Below are 15,153 nucleotides of genomic sequence, written 5' to 3'. Positions count from 1 at the left end.
ATAATATTACATTTTGGGGCTTTTGTCAGCTTCATACAGTAATTACATATCTACCACCCAAAATGTCCACACAGACTGTAGCGAAATAAAACGCGGGTTCTGGTCTTTTACATTTCCTCCTCATTTATCCTTCTAGAGAGGTGAACATCACCACTAGGGGGGTGGGGGAGGATGCTTATGTTTGCTCTGGGTGGCCTGTCAGAGGCTCTAGCTATGCTTATTATAAAGCTTGTTGGGCAAGCTGTCACATGCTTCATAAAAGGAAAAAGACGCGAACACCAAGGAAAAGACAGGCGAAAGTAAAGAGCGTCACTCGTAAATAACTTCATTCCTAGAAAACGCCGTAATATATAGCCAAGCCGCAAATCTGTGGCGCGGTTCCGCGCATCAAACCACTCTAGATCGGTCAATATCAAGACACGTGCTCAATCTTATCTTGATCAGTAGCAAAACATCATAGCGTATCATCGAAACGTCAAGACGTGTCTTGATAAATATCAAGACGCTCCCTTTCATTTTGCCTATTTACAGCGAAGCTGTCAAGAGCTAGTTCCCCCAGAATCGTGTCGCGTGTTGAAAAAACTATCATCAGTATTTCAGCTCCATGTGCATGGCGGTTTCCCGCCAGTTGTGCCTTACAACAGGCGTCAAAATGCATGACTAACATGACTGATAGGTAATGACATTTAATAGCATCACATGCTCGTCAGTTATGTCACGATTAACGACATTAAAATCACGTGTGAAGCATACCCGCATATCCAATGCGGGTATGAGCCAGGGAAAAGGAAAAAAAGAAGGAAGGAAGGAAGGACGAAAACAAGTAAAGAAAGAAAGAAATAGAGAAAGAAAGGAAGAAAGAAGGTAACAAATCATGCGTGGCTCATACCCGCGTTGGGTATGTGGGTGTGAGCCGCCGAGAGCACGAGCGGGAGAGATTTTACATGATCCGGACGCTGCCGTGCAGTGTGGCTGTGGCTAGCGCATACCCTGGCGAAAACAAGACGTCGGTGTCCTTGCTCTTTGACGAACATGGCGAAGACGCTCAATAAAACCAATAATGAAAATATATTATTTCATTATATCAATATTCACTGCAGCAGACCCACCGTAGACACACCTTCACTCGCGTCCATCTTCACAGAAGTGGAAGGGCTCTGAACTTTTATTGGTGTTTAGCGTCTTTTTCGTTGTATGAAGTCTATACATATGTCAAACGATCGTAAAGACAGCATTAAACTTGAATGGCAAACCGCACATTGGCAGGAACCAAATTCTCTACAGTATTTAAGGATTTAGTGATGTTAGCACAAAATAATTGAAGCCCTAAAATAAAACAAAATTATGCAGATCCAACGCACATGTCAAAATCTGTGTAACGCGAAGCTTTCATGAAGTGGTTAATCAAATGTTATAAACTTATCCATTTGGGTACATTGCCTTTGGCGCTCATCCGCTCCCGCTCATCCGCGCTGCGCAACGTGACAAACTTTATATTGCTATACATTTCATCACATCTTCTTGTTTATTTTCAGTTCATCTGCCACTTTTTGGTCGATCACCCTTAGTGGGTTATTGATCATCCACCCTTAGTGGATGACCAAACTATGATCACCATACTATGGATATCTTAACCATCGTCATCAACTTGCGGACACTCCTCGTTCCCGATCTGTAGGTATTCCGCAGTACATGAACGGCAATCGTCATTAACAAGCAGCGATTCTCTCAAAGACGTATTTGTTGGCGCGATATGTACCCCCCGGTTTTAGTCCAAACCGTCGTTGTGAGTCTGTGTCATTGTATCGAAATTATCATCATAATGAACATGCGCACACGGTCTTTGACTGATCCTCTTTTGTAGCTGTGTTTCACAGTATAGAATTTAGAATGGTAATGAACTCGTGGACGCGCTTCTTGGCTAATGTATCATTGTGGTTATATGACTTAGTATGCAAATTACAATCATCAACACGCGGTGGACATCTCAAAGAGATAGCTCACGTTGTCACAATATATACGGGCATAATGTTGGGCAATCGCCTATTGTGGGCATGTTTAACTGTACCGCCCACGTCCTGGGTGCGCGTCAATGCAAGCAAATAATCAACATTTTAAACACGTACAACGCTTCATGGCCCATCCCTTCGCTTTGTCTTTCAGCAGATAACCAGGGTTTATATAGCAACCTAGTAGTCACTAAAGGAAATGAAAGCAAAACGAAGACGGCACAACTAGCAACCCGGAATGAGCACCTGTAGGATGAAGTTGGCTTAAAGAAACAGCGGGAAGTCTGCTCAATTAGGATTTATTTCGTTGGTTGAAATAAGGAAGGTCAAGCTGAGGCGGACTATGTAACGAAATATGCTGACGCCAAATTATATCCTGCGAGTTTCAATAGTGAAATTTTCGTACAGTACACGAATAAAAGCGAAAAAAAACCCAATGAATATCGAATCGAACATCGAGTATTTTTACGTTTCCAAAACACCATGGAGGATATAGATTGTGTGCAGTCCGTTTGGCAACGAAATCTTATTTGATGTATTTACACATACAACTAGATATCAGCCCAACTAAGCTGCTTGAAGAATTAGAAGCAACTAGTTTGAATTGGAAACAGCAGTAATGAAACGAGTGAGCAGCATATCCCCAGGTAAAAGTCCATTGCTCTTTTTGTTGAGAGAGATAACCTTTATACTAAAAATGCGCCTATTATACTAATTGTTTTATAGGGAGACACAAAATATTACCCTTCAATTTAGTGTAGAAGCTGCCCTAATGCGAGCATTCCTATCATAGCCCCCATATTATTGAGCAGATCCTACCCGGTACGTGTGGTCACTAAAGAAAAGGTATTCTTTTGCAATATTCCCAGCTTTTTTGCAGCATAATTATCTTTACCAGTCCACACTAGCGTCGTTCTCTCATCTTCGAGGCACCTGTACGAGCTGTACCTCACATATTCGACAACCTCGAATAGAGAATTCTCGAATCTAATGCCAATCAGGAAAAGATACATTCGTACACCACTAGTCCTACGATCTATATTCTGTTGTGCCTCAGCCATATTTGTTGGCACGACTCTCCTAAATAACTTGCAAAAAGAAGCCTTTTCACCACCACAGTTTGCTACGCATTGCCATGAAAATGTGACGCAGGACTCGTTGACGTGTTTCCAGCTAATTTTCCAATAACCTAAACATAAATACGGCGCCTTGAGTAGATGATTCGTTTCCCACAATTTTCTATACGTTAGGGAAGGGTTGAGAACTAGTAACTCAATTTGGCAAAGATTGGCTACAAGAGCAATCAACATTCGTGTGATCATCCTAATGCCCTTTCTTCTGGTCATCCGAGCTAATCCAGATTACCAAGGTTGGAGGATCAAGCTTCTCAAATTTATCACCCCGTCTTTCCTCTATATGTGGGTAGGCAAGCGTCGTAAGGGCAATGGATACTTCATAGTGCACGGTGAGCAGACCCTCAGAGGTACTCCTGTTTGCTTAACCTCTAATGAACTTGGGGACATGACAGAGGCCAACCACTCTGCTCTGTCAGTGGTCGAAACAATCAAGTATGTTTGGTTGTGGTATACGTGGTCAATCGGTGCACTAATATTTTTCACGAGACTATTTGCGATTAGCAAACTATACGCAGAAGTAAATCTTTTCATAAAGATACAGCCACTTTTATTATTCCTTGTCGACATAAATTGTTTTAATCTAACTTTTGGTACGAAATCAAGATACAAAGCAAACAAACAAGAATTTAGCTCATTGATTTGCAAAACATAAATTATTTATTGCTGTATTCAGCATTAGCGCAATTCGCGGTGCATGGAAGCCAGTAATGCATGCGAAAAAGCACATGTACTGCTGTTTTTTTTATTGGTTTAAACAAATCGTAGGTGCAAGAATAAATGATGATTGATAATGCCTTATTACGCAAGGACATGTAGGTGCAAGATTAATGAATTATTATGCAATACCCAGCACATTAGTGTGGCGTGCATAAAATTCGAATTATATCGGCATCTCCACTCGACTTGCAAGAAAAACGTGAAAGCGCAAGCGAGCTCTGAGCAGGAGTTCGGCATTCTGAATGGATAAAGCGTTTGTACAAGAATAACTTGAAATTGACCAGTTGAATCTAATGCGTTTACCGCGAGCGCTTGAGCGGTCATGAATGCGAAGAGTTCAATGTATCATAATGAAATCGCTACTTTCAGGAAGAATGAGCTTGATTGGTGCATGCTTCAGCGATAGCGCAATGTATTCGTGGCATTAAGCTGCAGTAACAGAAATATACAAAAACTCGCTTCTTCCACTGTGTTGGGTAAAACGCCGAGATATTGGTTTGTTTCCAACTTCGTCAATCAATAGAATGAGTTGGACCAGAACAAATTATTACACAATATGCAAAGGTACGTTACCTCTTTGAATACACTCTGACGAGTTGCAGACTAGAAACGTATCTGGAAATACAAGAAATATGTATAGTCCAGGTGCAGGCGACAAAAATTGGCTCACCGCGAACAGTGTATTCCATACTGAAAATGACATTGCGGATCTTGTTATTAATCTCAAAGCCTCTATGATTATTATACTCAAATGCAAGAACTGCTGAGCATGAAAATTATCGTCTACGCCAATGTTTTTTTTCTGTACAAAGATTTGTATTGCGCCGAAAGCTTTTGCAGTGAATAAGTAGTGTCATAAATCAGGTCTATCTCCTTGCTTGCGCGTGGTCGTTGCTGCGATGATACTGAAAACATGTTCAACTCCCTTCTTGCAAAAGAAATTCAGTACGAGACTACCGATCCTCCGAAATATAAAGAGGCTTTGCAATAAATGTAATTATTTTGTATCTTTTGCGCAGCTCAGTATTCAGTGACAAAGTTGACATTAGACGGTGCACGAATTTTATGTCATATCGGAAAACAAGGGCATTTATGAACGCGTCTTTACATACACGTACATATTGTCACGAGCGGCGATCCTGTGGTCGGTGCTTGGACGATGACGACGACAACCGTGTGGCTTTCTGGTGTGCACCCGCTCGTCTTACTATTGCTGTAGCGTTGTGCGCCTTACCTTGTAAATATATGCATTTTATATACTATCTCCACGTAACAATATTCACGCGTGTGTGCAACAGACCTTTAGCCCATTGCTATCATCTTTTTAGCCCACGGGTGTTTCGGTATGATTGCGTATACAACACGACGTGAACGACATTGTTTTCTTGCAGCTAAAGCAAAGGTGCATTTCAGTGCTAATGAATCTATGTGGCTGAAATTCTTCTCACGAAAATACATTGTCCCTAATCGTGAAAGATTTTGCGGTTAGCGCTGAAGATACTGCATCCCAGTCTTGCTTGAAACTAACAGAAGGATTCATTCAAAAGGAAGTCTGATGCACAGCTTCGTAAACTTACCACTGTCTGTATCATATGCAGTTGCTAAAGCAGGTAACCAAATCCACACACTTATTAGAATTGTCTTGAAATTCATTGCTTGGATGGTAAAATACTCCGTGGTTTGAAGGCTGCAAAAGACTGAAAATTCGGATGTATTGTTTAACAAAAAGCCCCTACTTTCAAACTTTATGCCAAAACTGTTATGCAGGAACTGTTATCGCTAACGCTTCACGCAATAAAGTCCTCCACTCTTAAATGGCATGTCAACCATAGTCGATGCCGAATGGAGGCAAGATCGACGTACAGCCTCCCGCATTTTTAAATATATCGCGCTAGAACACTATAAAACGGTCATGCGTCGTCCTGATGGGAACATTGTATTAGACGACTCTTGCACAGGAGAGTGCTTAGTGTGCGTGAGAGTACTTCTGCTGGTCTGGCTGATTATGGCCGCTTAAAGGCGTTAAAATGACGCGTGATGGACGCTCGCGCGATATAGCTAAAAATGCGGGAGGCTGCACATGGTATATGCACACCTGTGAACCTGGGGATTGTGAAGAAGAAGGGGGGTTGAGGGAGAGACTCCGGCAAGAAAAAACGATCGCGTTGTTTCATTAGGACACAGCACTGCCAAAAACAGCACAGAATAATTGTTAGTACCGCAATTAGCGCTCGTACTTTACCAGGAGACCAGGCGTGCGCGGTTATAATTAACGAACACGTACTATGCCCGTGACATTGGCCCCTTTCTATTCCTAACGTGTTACATTGGCATACTGGGAAGGAGAGTGGCATAGGTGACGTAAGAAATACCGGCTATTATGCAACGCATGTTAGACTGTTTGACTCACGCGCAATCCTCCACGCATGTATCAATCTAAAGCGAAGTGAGCTACGCCTACACTGCATACATACTAATGGATTCGACTAAAATGTAACTTGGGCTATGTACCTAGCGCGTAATAACATTATGATTTTTTTGCGTTGGGGCTCGGTGCAGTTATTCCGAAGATTTCTGGCCGTGTCCATACGTTCGCAAAAATTGGTCAGAAATTGGAAGCCTCATGGACAAATCTGTAGAGTTGGCAAGTCTGTATATGTATGTTTATGTGCTTAAAGTAAACCATTATATTGATGCAATGTTGCACAATTGCACTGTGTTTTTTCATTACTTTCATGCATTTCGCATTTAGATGGAGACGAAATGCACAAACGTCCGTGTGCTTGCGATGTAGTGCACGTTAAAGAACCCCTGGTGGTCCAAATTATTCCGGAGCCCTCCACTGCGGCGTGCCTTCATAATCAGAGCTGATTTTGGCACGTAAAATCCCAGAAAGAAGAGGAAGAATTATTTGTTCCACTTTCCCAAATTATATTTTGCCTGCACTATCTATTTCTTTCATGCATGCCATTCATTTTCGTTGCATTTTGCTACTCGCACGTTCATCAACGTTGTCTTCTGAGGCGTCAACTTTGATTGACAGGCTTTTTGTTTTTCACAAGGAAGCGAGGTGGGCCGATGCTGCAGATAATGGAGTGTTTGGTTTAATGTGGTTCATTTACGACTATACTGGCGCAATTAGGCCCGTACCGCATATTTAAGATAGGGAGGAAGACGACGAAGCTGCTGCTAATCTGTCTGAGTAGCTCTGCCTACATTTATCGTTATTATCGTTATTTTCTGGCAATCTTACTGGTCAGAACTGTTCATCACGTCGGTCGACTCGAAAAGGTACCTTCCGTATCGGAGACCGACGGGTGCTGCGCCACCCACCGCCTCACAAGGTGCTACGAAACAAGCTGGCACCGACGAGCACTCCGCCATGACCTCCCAAGGGGTGACACCGGGTCAGAAACGCCAGCTGGTTTGTACAAGCCAGCCTGACTGCAAGCGGCAAGACACTGGTGAATCTGAAGACGAGTCAACAATCATCGAGGACGACAACGTGATGAACCGTTCAGACCTCGACATGGAGGAGGGTGGTTTCCGAGTTGTGCGCCATCGCAAAGACAGGGCGGAGGGCATTCCAGTGTGAGTCACTGCAGCATCCGAAAGAGCTGATTTAAGGAAGTGAACCCTATTGTCCTGTATTCTGAGCTTGAAACGATTCTCGGTGGAGCACCAATGAAGAGCTACTTCACAGCACAGGCAGCATTGCTCTTAGATGTAGAGGCAGAAGGACAAGCCAACATCCTTCTAGAGACCAAGAATATCGGCGGCATAGCCATATCTGCCCGTGTCCCACACAGTTATATGAAAAACACGTGCATTGTTAGAGGAGTCCCAAAATGGTACTCGGATGAAGAGTGGCTCACCTTCCGGAGAACTCAGGGAGTATTTCATGCAAGAAGAATCATCCGTCGGGTCCAAACCTCGTCATCTGAATGGGAGTCAAGGCGCACTAACTCGGTGGTTCTCACAGTTTGCTCCTAAATTCTGAACGCCCAGAGAAGATCAACCTTGTTTTCACCAGACACGAACTTGTCGACTACATGGAGACACCACCACGCTGTTTTAAGTGTCAGCGCTTCGGACATATCGCTGAGTACTGTCGTAGGGAACAGAGGTACAAGCGCTGTGGGGGACCTCATGATGTTAAGACGTGTGCAAGTAAAGAAAACTCTGTGCGTGCAAACTGCGGCGGCGACCATCCTGCTAGCTACGGTGGATGTCCTGCGCGGACAGCTGCTCAACGCAGAAATAAGATGTTTGTTTTGGGTCCAAAGAATGCAAGCGCACCTATCGAACACGAAGAAGACACTCAGCGCGCTACAACTAACTGCTTTGGAAAGAGAGTACGCTTCTCATTTCCCGCGTCTCACACCGATAAACGAAGTTATTGAGCAAACGCCAACGATCACCACCGCTGCAGAATACCTGGTCCAAAAGAGTCCGAAAAGCGCACCTATGCAGCCGCAGTGAACCGACCTCAAGCACCACTTGGAATCAGTGAGCTGGAAAACTGCCAGCATGTAATACGCGCTTTGTTCACGGCACTACGTTCCCACGTCGCGAAGATGCCTGCGAGTTCAACGAAGGATAGGCTGAAGCAGTGCTGGCTGTTGAGTCAGTAATACTGTGCTCTACTTCCACATACCCTCAGTAACATAATGACAATTTCTCGCCCACTTGGCCCATTCCATCGTCCAAAAGTGCCCTTAATAATGCAATGGAACTGCGCCGGTATTCAACAGCGTCTGTGTGAACTTAGCATTTTCCTTAGAGACATACCTATACCAATTCTAGCCCTCTCGGAGGCTGGTCTCCCTAATGGAAGGTCGATCCCAGGGTACATTAGACATGGAAATACTGAGTATACCGTCATTTGCTAATGGAAGTGTGATTATATACATCAGGCGAGTAATACCTCACGTCGCCTTACCAGTGCAAGACCTTTGTTCTAACCTACTAGGAGGTCACCGCTGTGCAAGTGCGCCTAGGAAACCGAAAACTCAGTGTTGTGTCGCTGTATATAAGTCCACGCAGGAAGGTCTCCATGGAGGCGTTTATACAGGAGCTTTGCATTCATTGCCACTCTCCTAGAATAATCTGTGGCGATTTTAACGCACATCATTCGCTTTGGGGAGATAATATTGCTGATTTCCGAGGCAAGGAACTTGTCGCAGCCGCGGATGCTGCTGACTTATGTATCGCGAACGATGGTAAACCGACTTTCTTCAGAACACCAGATTCATGGAGTGCCATAGACCTCGTGATCCATTCTACAGACCTTTGCGTATCGTCGACAACGGCCCCAGACAGCATGGGCAGCGACCATATTCCGATCTTCACCAACATCACCGGATTTCACACTGCTGGTCGACAATTCTGTGCTGTGACACGCTGGGACACATACAGAGAAGCGTTGCATGAATCCCCTGGTGAGCTGTTCGCAGATATGCTGCGGAGCAAGAGTGTGGCTACCTCAATGTTGAAACTGCCAGATCATTTCCCTACTCCTGATTTGAAACTAAAGAACCTCTGCGCAGCGCTTAGGAGAGCGGAGCGGAAACTAATGAGAAAAACGGGAAATCCCTCTGCAAAAACTGAATACAACAGGATAAACGCTGTCATCCGTCGTCACACAAAAAGGTTAAGACGAGTTCAGTGGGCTGCTTTCTGTGAGCGCTTATCGGCGTTCGCTCTCATGACAAGGATATGAGGAGTAATGAATAGCCTGTCCGGAATGATTCGCCCGCACAGGCCATTGAAGCACTTCCTTTAAAGCAAGGAAAAGATTTGCAAACCCTTGCAGAAGATTTTGCAGACGTATACACATCTGGCAGATCAGCAGGAGTATCGAACCCTCTGTTGTCTCAAGCATTCCATACCATGGATACGCCATTCACTTTCCGTGAGTTGGATTTGGCGCTTAGCAAATTAAGAAGACGCTGTGCTGTGGGTCCTGATTCGATCAGCAATCAGCTGCTGACAAATCTGCCATACGAACGAAGACGAACCCTTCTGGACATATCTAATCACGTCTGGAGCAAAGGAGAGATCCCAGAAACGTGGAAGATAGCATGGGTGGTGCCAGTACTCAAGTCCGGAAAGGATCCTGCAAACCTCGCCTCATATCGGCCAGTATCGCTAACATCATGCACATCAAAGTTGATGGAAAGACTAGTGTGTACGAGGTTAACATGGTATCTTGAACCAGGAAATAGACTGCCATCGTGCATGATCGGCTTTCGTCCACGTTTGAGCGCCCACGACAGTGTCTTGGATTTAATAAGCCATATCGAGCACCATCGCACAGACGGCCTTTCCCCACTCGGCATCTTTATGGACATTGCCAAGGCATACGACTGTGTGCTTAATACAGGCATCATCAAAGGACTCCAAAACATGGGCGTCTCGGGAAATGCTCTTCGATTCATCCATGAATTTCTCAGAGGTCGATGTGTCCAAGTTAAGCTCGGAAGTATAATGAGTGATAAGCGACGAATTTCCCTCGGTGTCCCACAAGGAAGTGTCCTATCTCCCTTGCTTTTTAACGTTGCCATGGCCAGCCTTCCAGATGCACTGAAAGTAGGTCGGACGGCAGTTAAAATATCCATCTACGCAGATGACATCTGCATTTGGATCTCGGGGTACCAACACAAACGGTTGGCCCGGATAGCCCAGGGCGCAATCTGCGCCATCGAACGCCACTTATCGACGCTTTCCCTATGTTTATCAGTGGAAAAATCTGCCTTCATGCTTTTCCCGGGAGTGAGACGCAAGTCAACACGCCTGACACTTAATATCAAAGGGCATTCAATACTTCGTGCAACTCATGTTCGAGTCCCGGGCGTCACCATCGACAGAAAGCTACTATGGCGTCGTGCGGTCGAAAGTGTTGTGGCTGCATCAGTACAATGAGTCAACGCACTTCGTCGATTGGCAGGTGTACGTTGGGGAAACAATCCTATGTCCATGCTTAAACTGAACGCTGCACTGATAACAAGCCGCATCGGTGATATCACCGATGACGGTGATATCAGCTCCCTCTGATATCACCGTCATCGAGTCAATTCGAGCGCTTGGAGGCTGTGCACAGAAAGGGACTTCGCTTGGCGATGGGAGTTCCACAGCCGGCTTCAAACAAGAAAGTCACTAATGAGGCAGAGTCTCTTCCACTCCGCCTCTTGGCATCTCAGGCGTTGCTTACGCAGCTATTAAGGCTGGGCGAGTCCCACGCAGGCACGGCGCTTCTCCGGCGGCTAAGAGCAAGAACTCGCTTACATTTGCATGCGGCTCTGAACACTTTCCAATTTTTAGGATTGGAATGGCCTAAAAGAAGTCGCCTTGACCCGCCATGGTCTTTTTAGGACGTTACCTGCAGCCTGAGTGTACCCCACCTACCGGCGAAACGCACCATTTCAACTGCAGAAGCAAAGTTTGAGCAGAAGCAAAGGGATACTTGAGCACAGCGTTTCAAAGCCACTTACAAGTGTACACAGACGGTTCGGTGTGCGCACAAACAGATATCTGTGCAGCGGCATTCTGCATACCATCCCTTGATGTGTCATGGTCTGGCCGACTGGATCACGTAGTTTCCTCTACAACAGTAGAAAGCGCCGCAATCACCGCGGCTCTGCGGAAACTACGGGCCTTTTCTGCACGAGATGTCGTGATGCTGACGGATTCCAAGTCAGCGTTACAGAGATTACATCGTGGCCTACCTCTACAGAAATTTACAAGGCAATCTCCTGCACTGATTAACGATCTAACAAGCAAAGGATTTAACATAAGATTCTAGTGGATACCATCACACGTAGGAATTGATGAAAGTGAGAAAGCTGACGCCCTTGCACGCCTAGCGCTGACGTGTGTCCCAAAAGTGAAAGCTCCAAATGCTTTTCAGAACCCTAAGGGTGCAATAAGCCTTCACTTTAAGGAGATCCACAACAATCCCCACGAAGCCTGTGCGACTCATGGATTTACCCGCGCAGAAGCGACGCTTTTATACCGCATCAGGACCGACTCCGCGTACACCACAGCTTAGCTATTCAAGACTGGGGTTCGCGGTTCCCCATTCTGTGCTTTCTGTGGTGACATTGGTGACATCGAGCATTTCATTTGGATATGCCCGCAGTTTGACACAGACAGAAAAGCTATGGTCGACAGCCTACAAAAGAGCGGTTTTACGCACAGAACCTTTGACTACGTCGTTTTCCCCGGAGGGCCTGCGACAATCAGGAAGAGAGCGCAACGACTGCTGATAGCCTTCGTGCGAGACACGGAGCTCATAGACACTTGGTGACACACCCCTCATCTCAACTCGAAGGAGGATCAGGCGGAACAATTGCCGGCTATGTATGCCAGGCTATCCCCACCTGCTTCAACATCACCACCACCACCACCACCACCGCATATTTAACCTAGTGCGCGACTTATATTCGTGTGCTCTTTCGTTTACATTCACATTTTGCTATTTTTCTACTTGTTATGATATTTCTAAGTAACGAAAATTCCACTTTTGTTAAAAAGGTTACGCACACGTAGCTAAATCTCATATACCCTAAAACAGCATAAAGTCAGCAAAGACCTTGTCTTTAAAATGTATGTTATAATACATGTAACAATGTGCCAGGTGCATTTGTAAATGGGATGTATTGTACTCGGGTTTGTTGACAGACGCTGTTAAAAATATTAAGGATAGTCACTTTTATTACGGACAGGTATGGACCTACGCAGCCGGCCTATTTTGCCAAGTGCTGCGCTTATCTAGATACCAAAAGAAATGCCTCCACATGCGTCGAGAAAGTTACCATCGGCATCAAAACACGCCTTGTTTTCATATCGTGTAGCGGATTGTTATGTCGACGCTGAATTTCAATGGTGGTGTTTTCCCTTATAACACCAGTGGCTCCGGTCAGTTTCAAAACCTTTTTTGTTTCTCTCTCGCACAGCTGGATTCACTCCTTCGCTATTCGAGGTGCTGTTTATATTCTGTGTTTTCTGGCTACACGGCAATTTCTAAACGTAATTACGCACCTCTCCACTGCCATGATTGTCCTAGTGCGAACATCATTCATTGCAATAACCAACGCAAATGTGTTACTCTCCATATTTTATGCTTGTTAGTAAACTTTCAGTGAAGTCTAACGCCATCTTTCGTCAAATTTTGATTTTTCCACATAGAGTAAGAATCCAGTTGAAGGTATAAAAAAAGCTTGAATCATTTAAATAAACAGAGATTGTGCACAATCTTCTTCGAAGCGAGCAGGTGTATCAGAATGAAACTGCGTTGCTTATTTCATATGACAAGTGAATTGCGGGAATTGAGCCTTCCTCTTGAAGTTAATTAATCTTGCGTTATTCCACAGATCTATCTTACTCGCCCCGCTATGCAATAGAATAAGAGAAGCAGCATATGTTTTAGTCAACGTTACGCTGTCATCATCACTCCTCTGTCTCACATGTCACTGTTGTTTGTTTACGCAGATCAAATACTTCTTTATTGGAATTCATACTAGCCTTATAGGGGCTGCTAAAAGCACGCGGCGAAAAAAAAAGTTTTTTAATAGCAAAGAAAAAGCATTTGATTTTCAATTCTAAAATATACCGTGAAATAAGATGGAGATGCGGACACGTGCATAGTAGAAAGAGTGTCACATCCAGTGAAGGCGTCATTTTTTTCATGCAGGGAAGTAGTACTCGTGGAGCGATATGGCCAACAGAGATTTTGTATACCACGAAAAGAGGCACAAAATGTAGTTATGTGCCTAGGAGCAGAACACTTGCACCTGCCGGTTAAATTGTGTCGCAGGCAATATTTTGAGCAACAGTTCACTGGGCACCACCACTTCGTATAAGCATTTGATCTCCTATCATTGGTGAAAAGAATATTTGGTAAGTAGGTGTTGGACAGAGTTGAAATAATTGTATTTCAACCAAAACCTGCTGGGCCCGGAGGCCGGGAGTGGGGCTTAGTTTCTTTGTAATTAATAAATGACATTTCGCTTGCTCTCTCAAAGCTACAAGACAGACAGAAATGTTTGTATCTAGGTTCTTACTGTAAAGAAAATATTTCTGGGCGCTCAAGATTTACAGCAGCATAAATGAAGAGAAAGATGCCTACTTACAAACGCAGTGCTCCAATTCCTTACTTTATTTATTTTTGAAGTGATCTTTGCGTTTTTATCTCAAGCATGAGTCTTCAACATAGCAGACTGCGCACTTGACGGTATGAGGTCGCACAACCTAGAAGTTCTCTTTGCGTTAACTCTGAACTGTTTCTGCCTATTTATTGATTTGAGGTGAGTTTATAAGCTAGTGCAGCGCAAGCGTTTCACATTTGACTTCTCTGCGCGACACGAACCGCAACCTTTGCTGGCATTATGGGTACCGGGAAAGCAGAATATAGAAATTATAAATTGTACAAATAAAAATTGTGATTCACAGTCGCTCAATAAATATGCAGAGCTCAATGCTTCAGCGCTGTTAAAAAACTTCTGTTTTATGCATGAACGAAAAACTATGCAGTAATTCGACTTCTTGACTTTCTTATAACCAAATGGAAAATAAATAAAATTATTTTGAAGATGTCGTGCTCGGCAAGCATCCAACGACACGACTAATTATTACTGCAAACATATGCCGACGGCTACATATCTTCAAATTCCGAAGGGAGCGTCAGTGTTTGAAGCGTGAAGAAATAAATTTATAAAACCATAGTTGGAATGTTCACGCCAGGCGTGGGCAGGAAAAGAAAATCGATGTCTAGAAGCATTCAAAAGCCAGACGAGCCGCACTTTAGTCGTAAAAATAAAATATCTTTTGCGAGATGCCACTCTATGCTTGATATTATCACACGATTTGCAATTATCAGATCATTTTCTGGCGACGTATACAAGGTAGACATGGGTACGGTGGTGTAGAACACGAATAATATCGCTTTTTCTTTAAACAGCAACCCACACGCAGTCGGCGCCTCCTAGTTCATCTACTTATTCACGGCGTCATCCTCATCTTCGTTGCTGGGCACATTCAGGTGGCGCTGTGGATATTGAATCACTCCACTCCCAATGTATTTTACAGCTTCCTCGCATTCGCAAGCTTCCGAGATGGCTTGCTTTCCTTTGCGCCTTGCTTAAACACCTTAACACACGACTCGTCATCATCCCATTCGTCATCATGTCCTAAAAAGCATCATGCCCTGAAGTGCTCTAACTTCACGGCCATAAACGAGGTTAAATTATTTCGGTTCTGCTCACTTTCGAGACGGTGAGCAGAAGCGCGAC

The 15,153-nt window shown here is 44.4% G+C and overlaps 1 protein-coding gene across 4 annotated transcripts in view; it reads right to left on the bottom strand.

The window, feature by feature from the left end:
• Positions 1-15,153, bottom strand: part of LOC119433758 (neprilysin-1-like) — a 741,141-nt gene that overhangs the window by 554,559 nt on the left and 171,429 nt on the right. Inside the window, exons 1-3 of one of the 4 annotated variants that reach the window (XM_049659303.1) lie at positions 14,020-14,234; positions 5,440-5,559; positions 4,436-4,477 (exon numbers count right to left, since the gene is read on the bottom strand). In XM_049659303.1, coding sequence (XP_049515260.1) covers positions 4,436-4,477; positions 5,440-5,515 — 118 coding nt within the window. In that variant the 5' untranslated portion in view covers positions 5,516-5,559; positions 14,020-14,234. Of the gene's footprint in view, positions 1-4,435; positions 4,478-5,439; positions 5,560-13,991; positions 14,235-15,153 lie in introns of those variants that run through there. The other 3 variants (XM_049659301.1, XM_049659300.1, XM_049659302.1) reach the window with 3 other exon arrangements.

The sequence above is a fragment of the Dermacentor silvarum genome, chromosome 11 (genome assembly GCF_013339745.2).
Source record: "Dermacentor silvarum isolate Dsil-2018 chromosome 11, BIME_Dsil_1.4, whole genome shotgun sequence".
NCBI classification, from domain to species: domain Eukaryota; kingdom Metazoa; phylum Arthropoda; class Arachnida; order Ixodida; family Ixodidae; genus Dermacentor; species Dermacentor silvarum.
The sequence above is the reverse complement of the archived record's forward strand: the minus strand, read 5'-3'. Positions and strand labels throughout refer to the sequence as shown.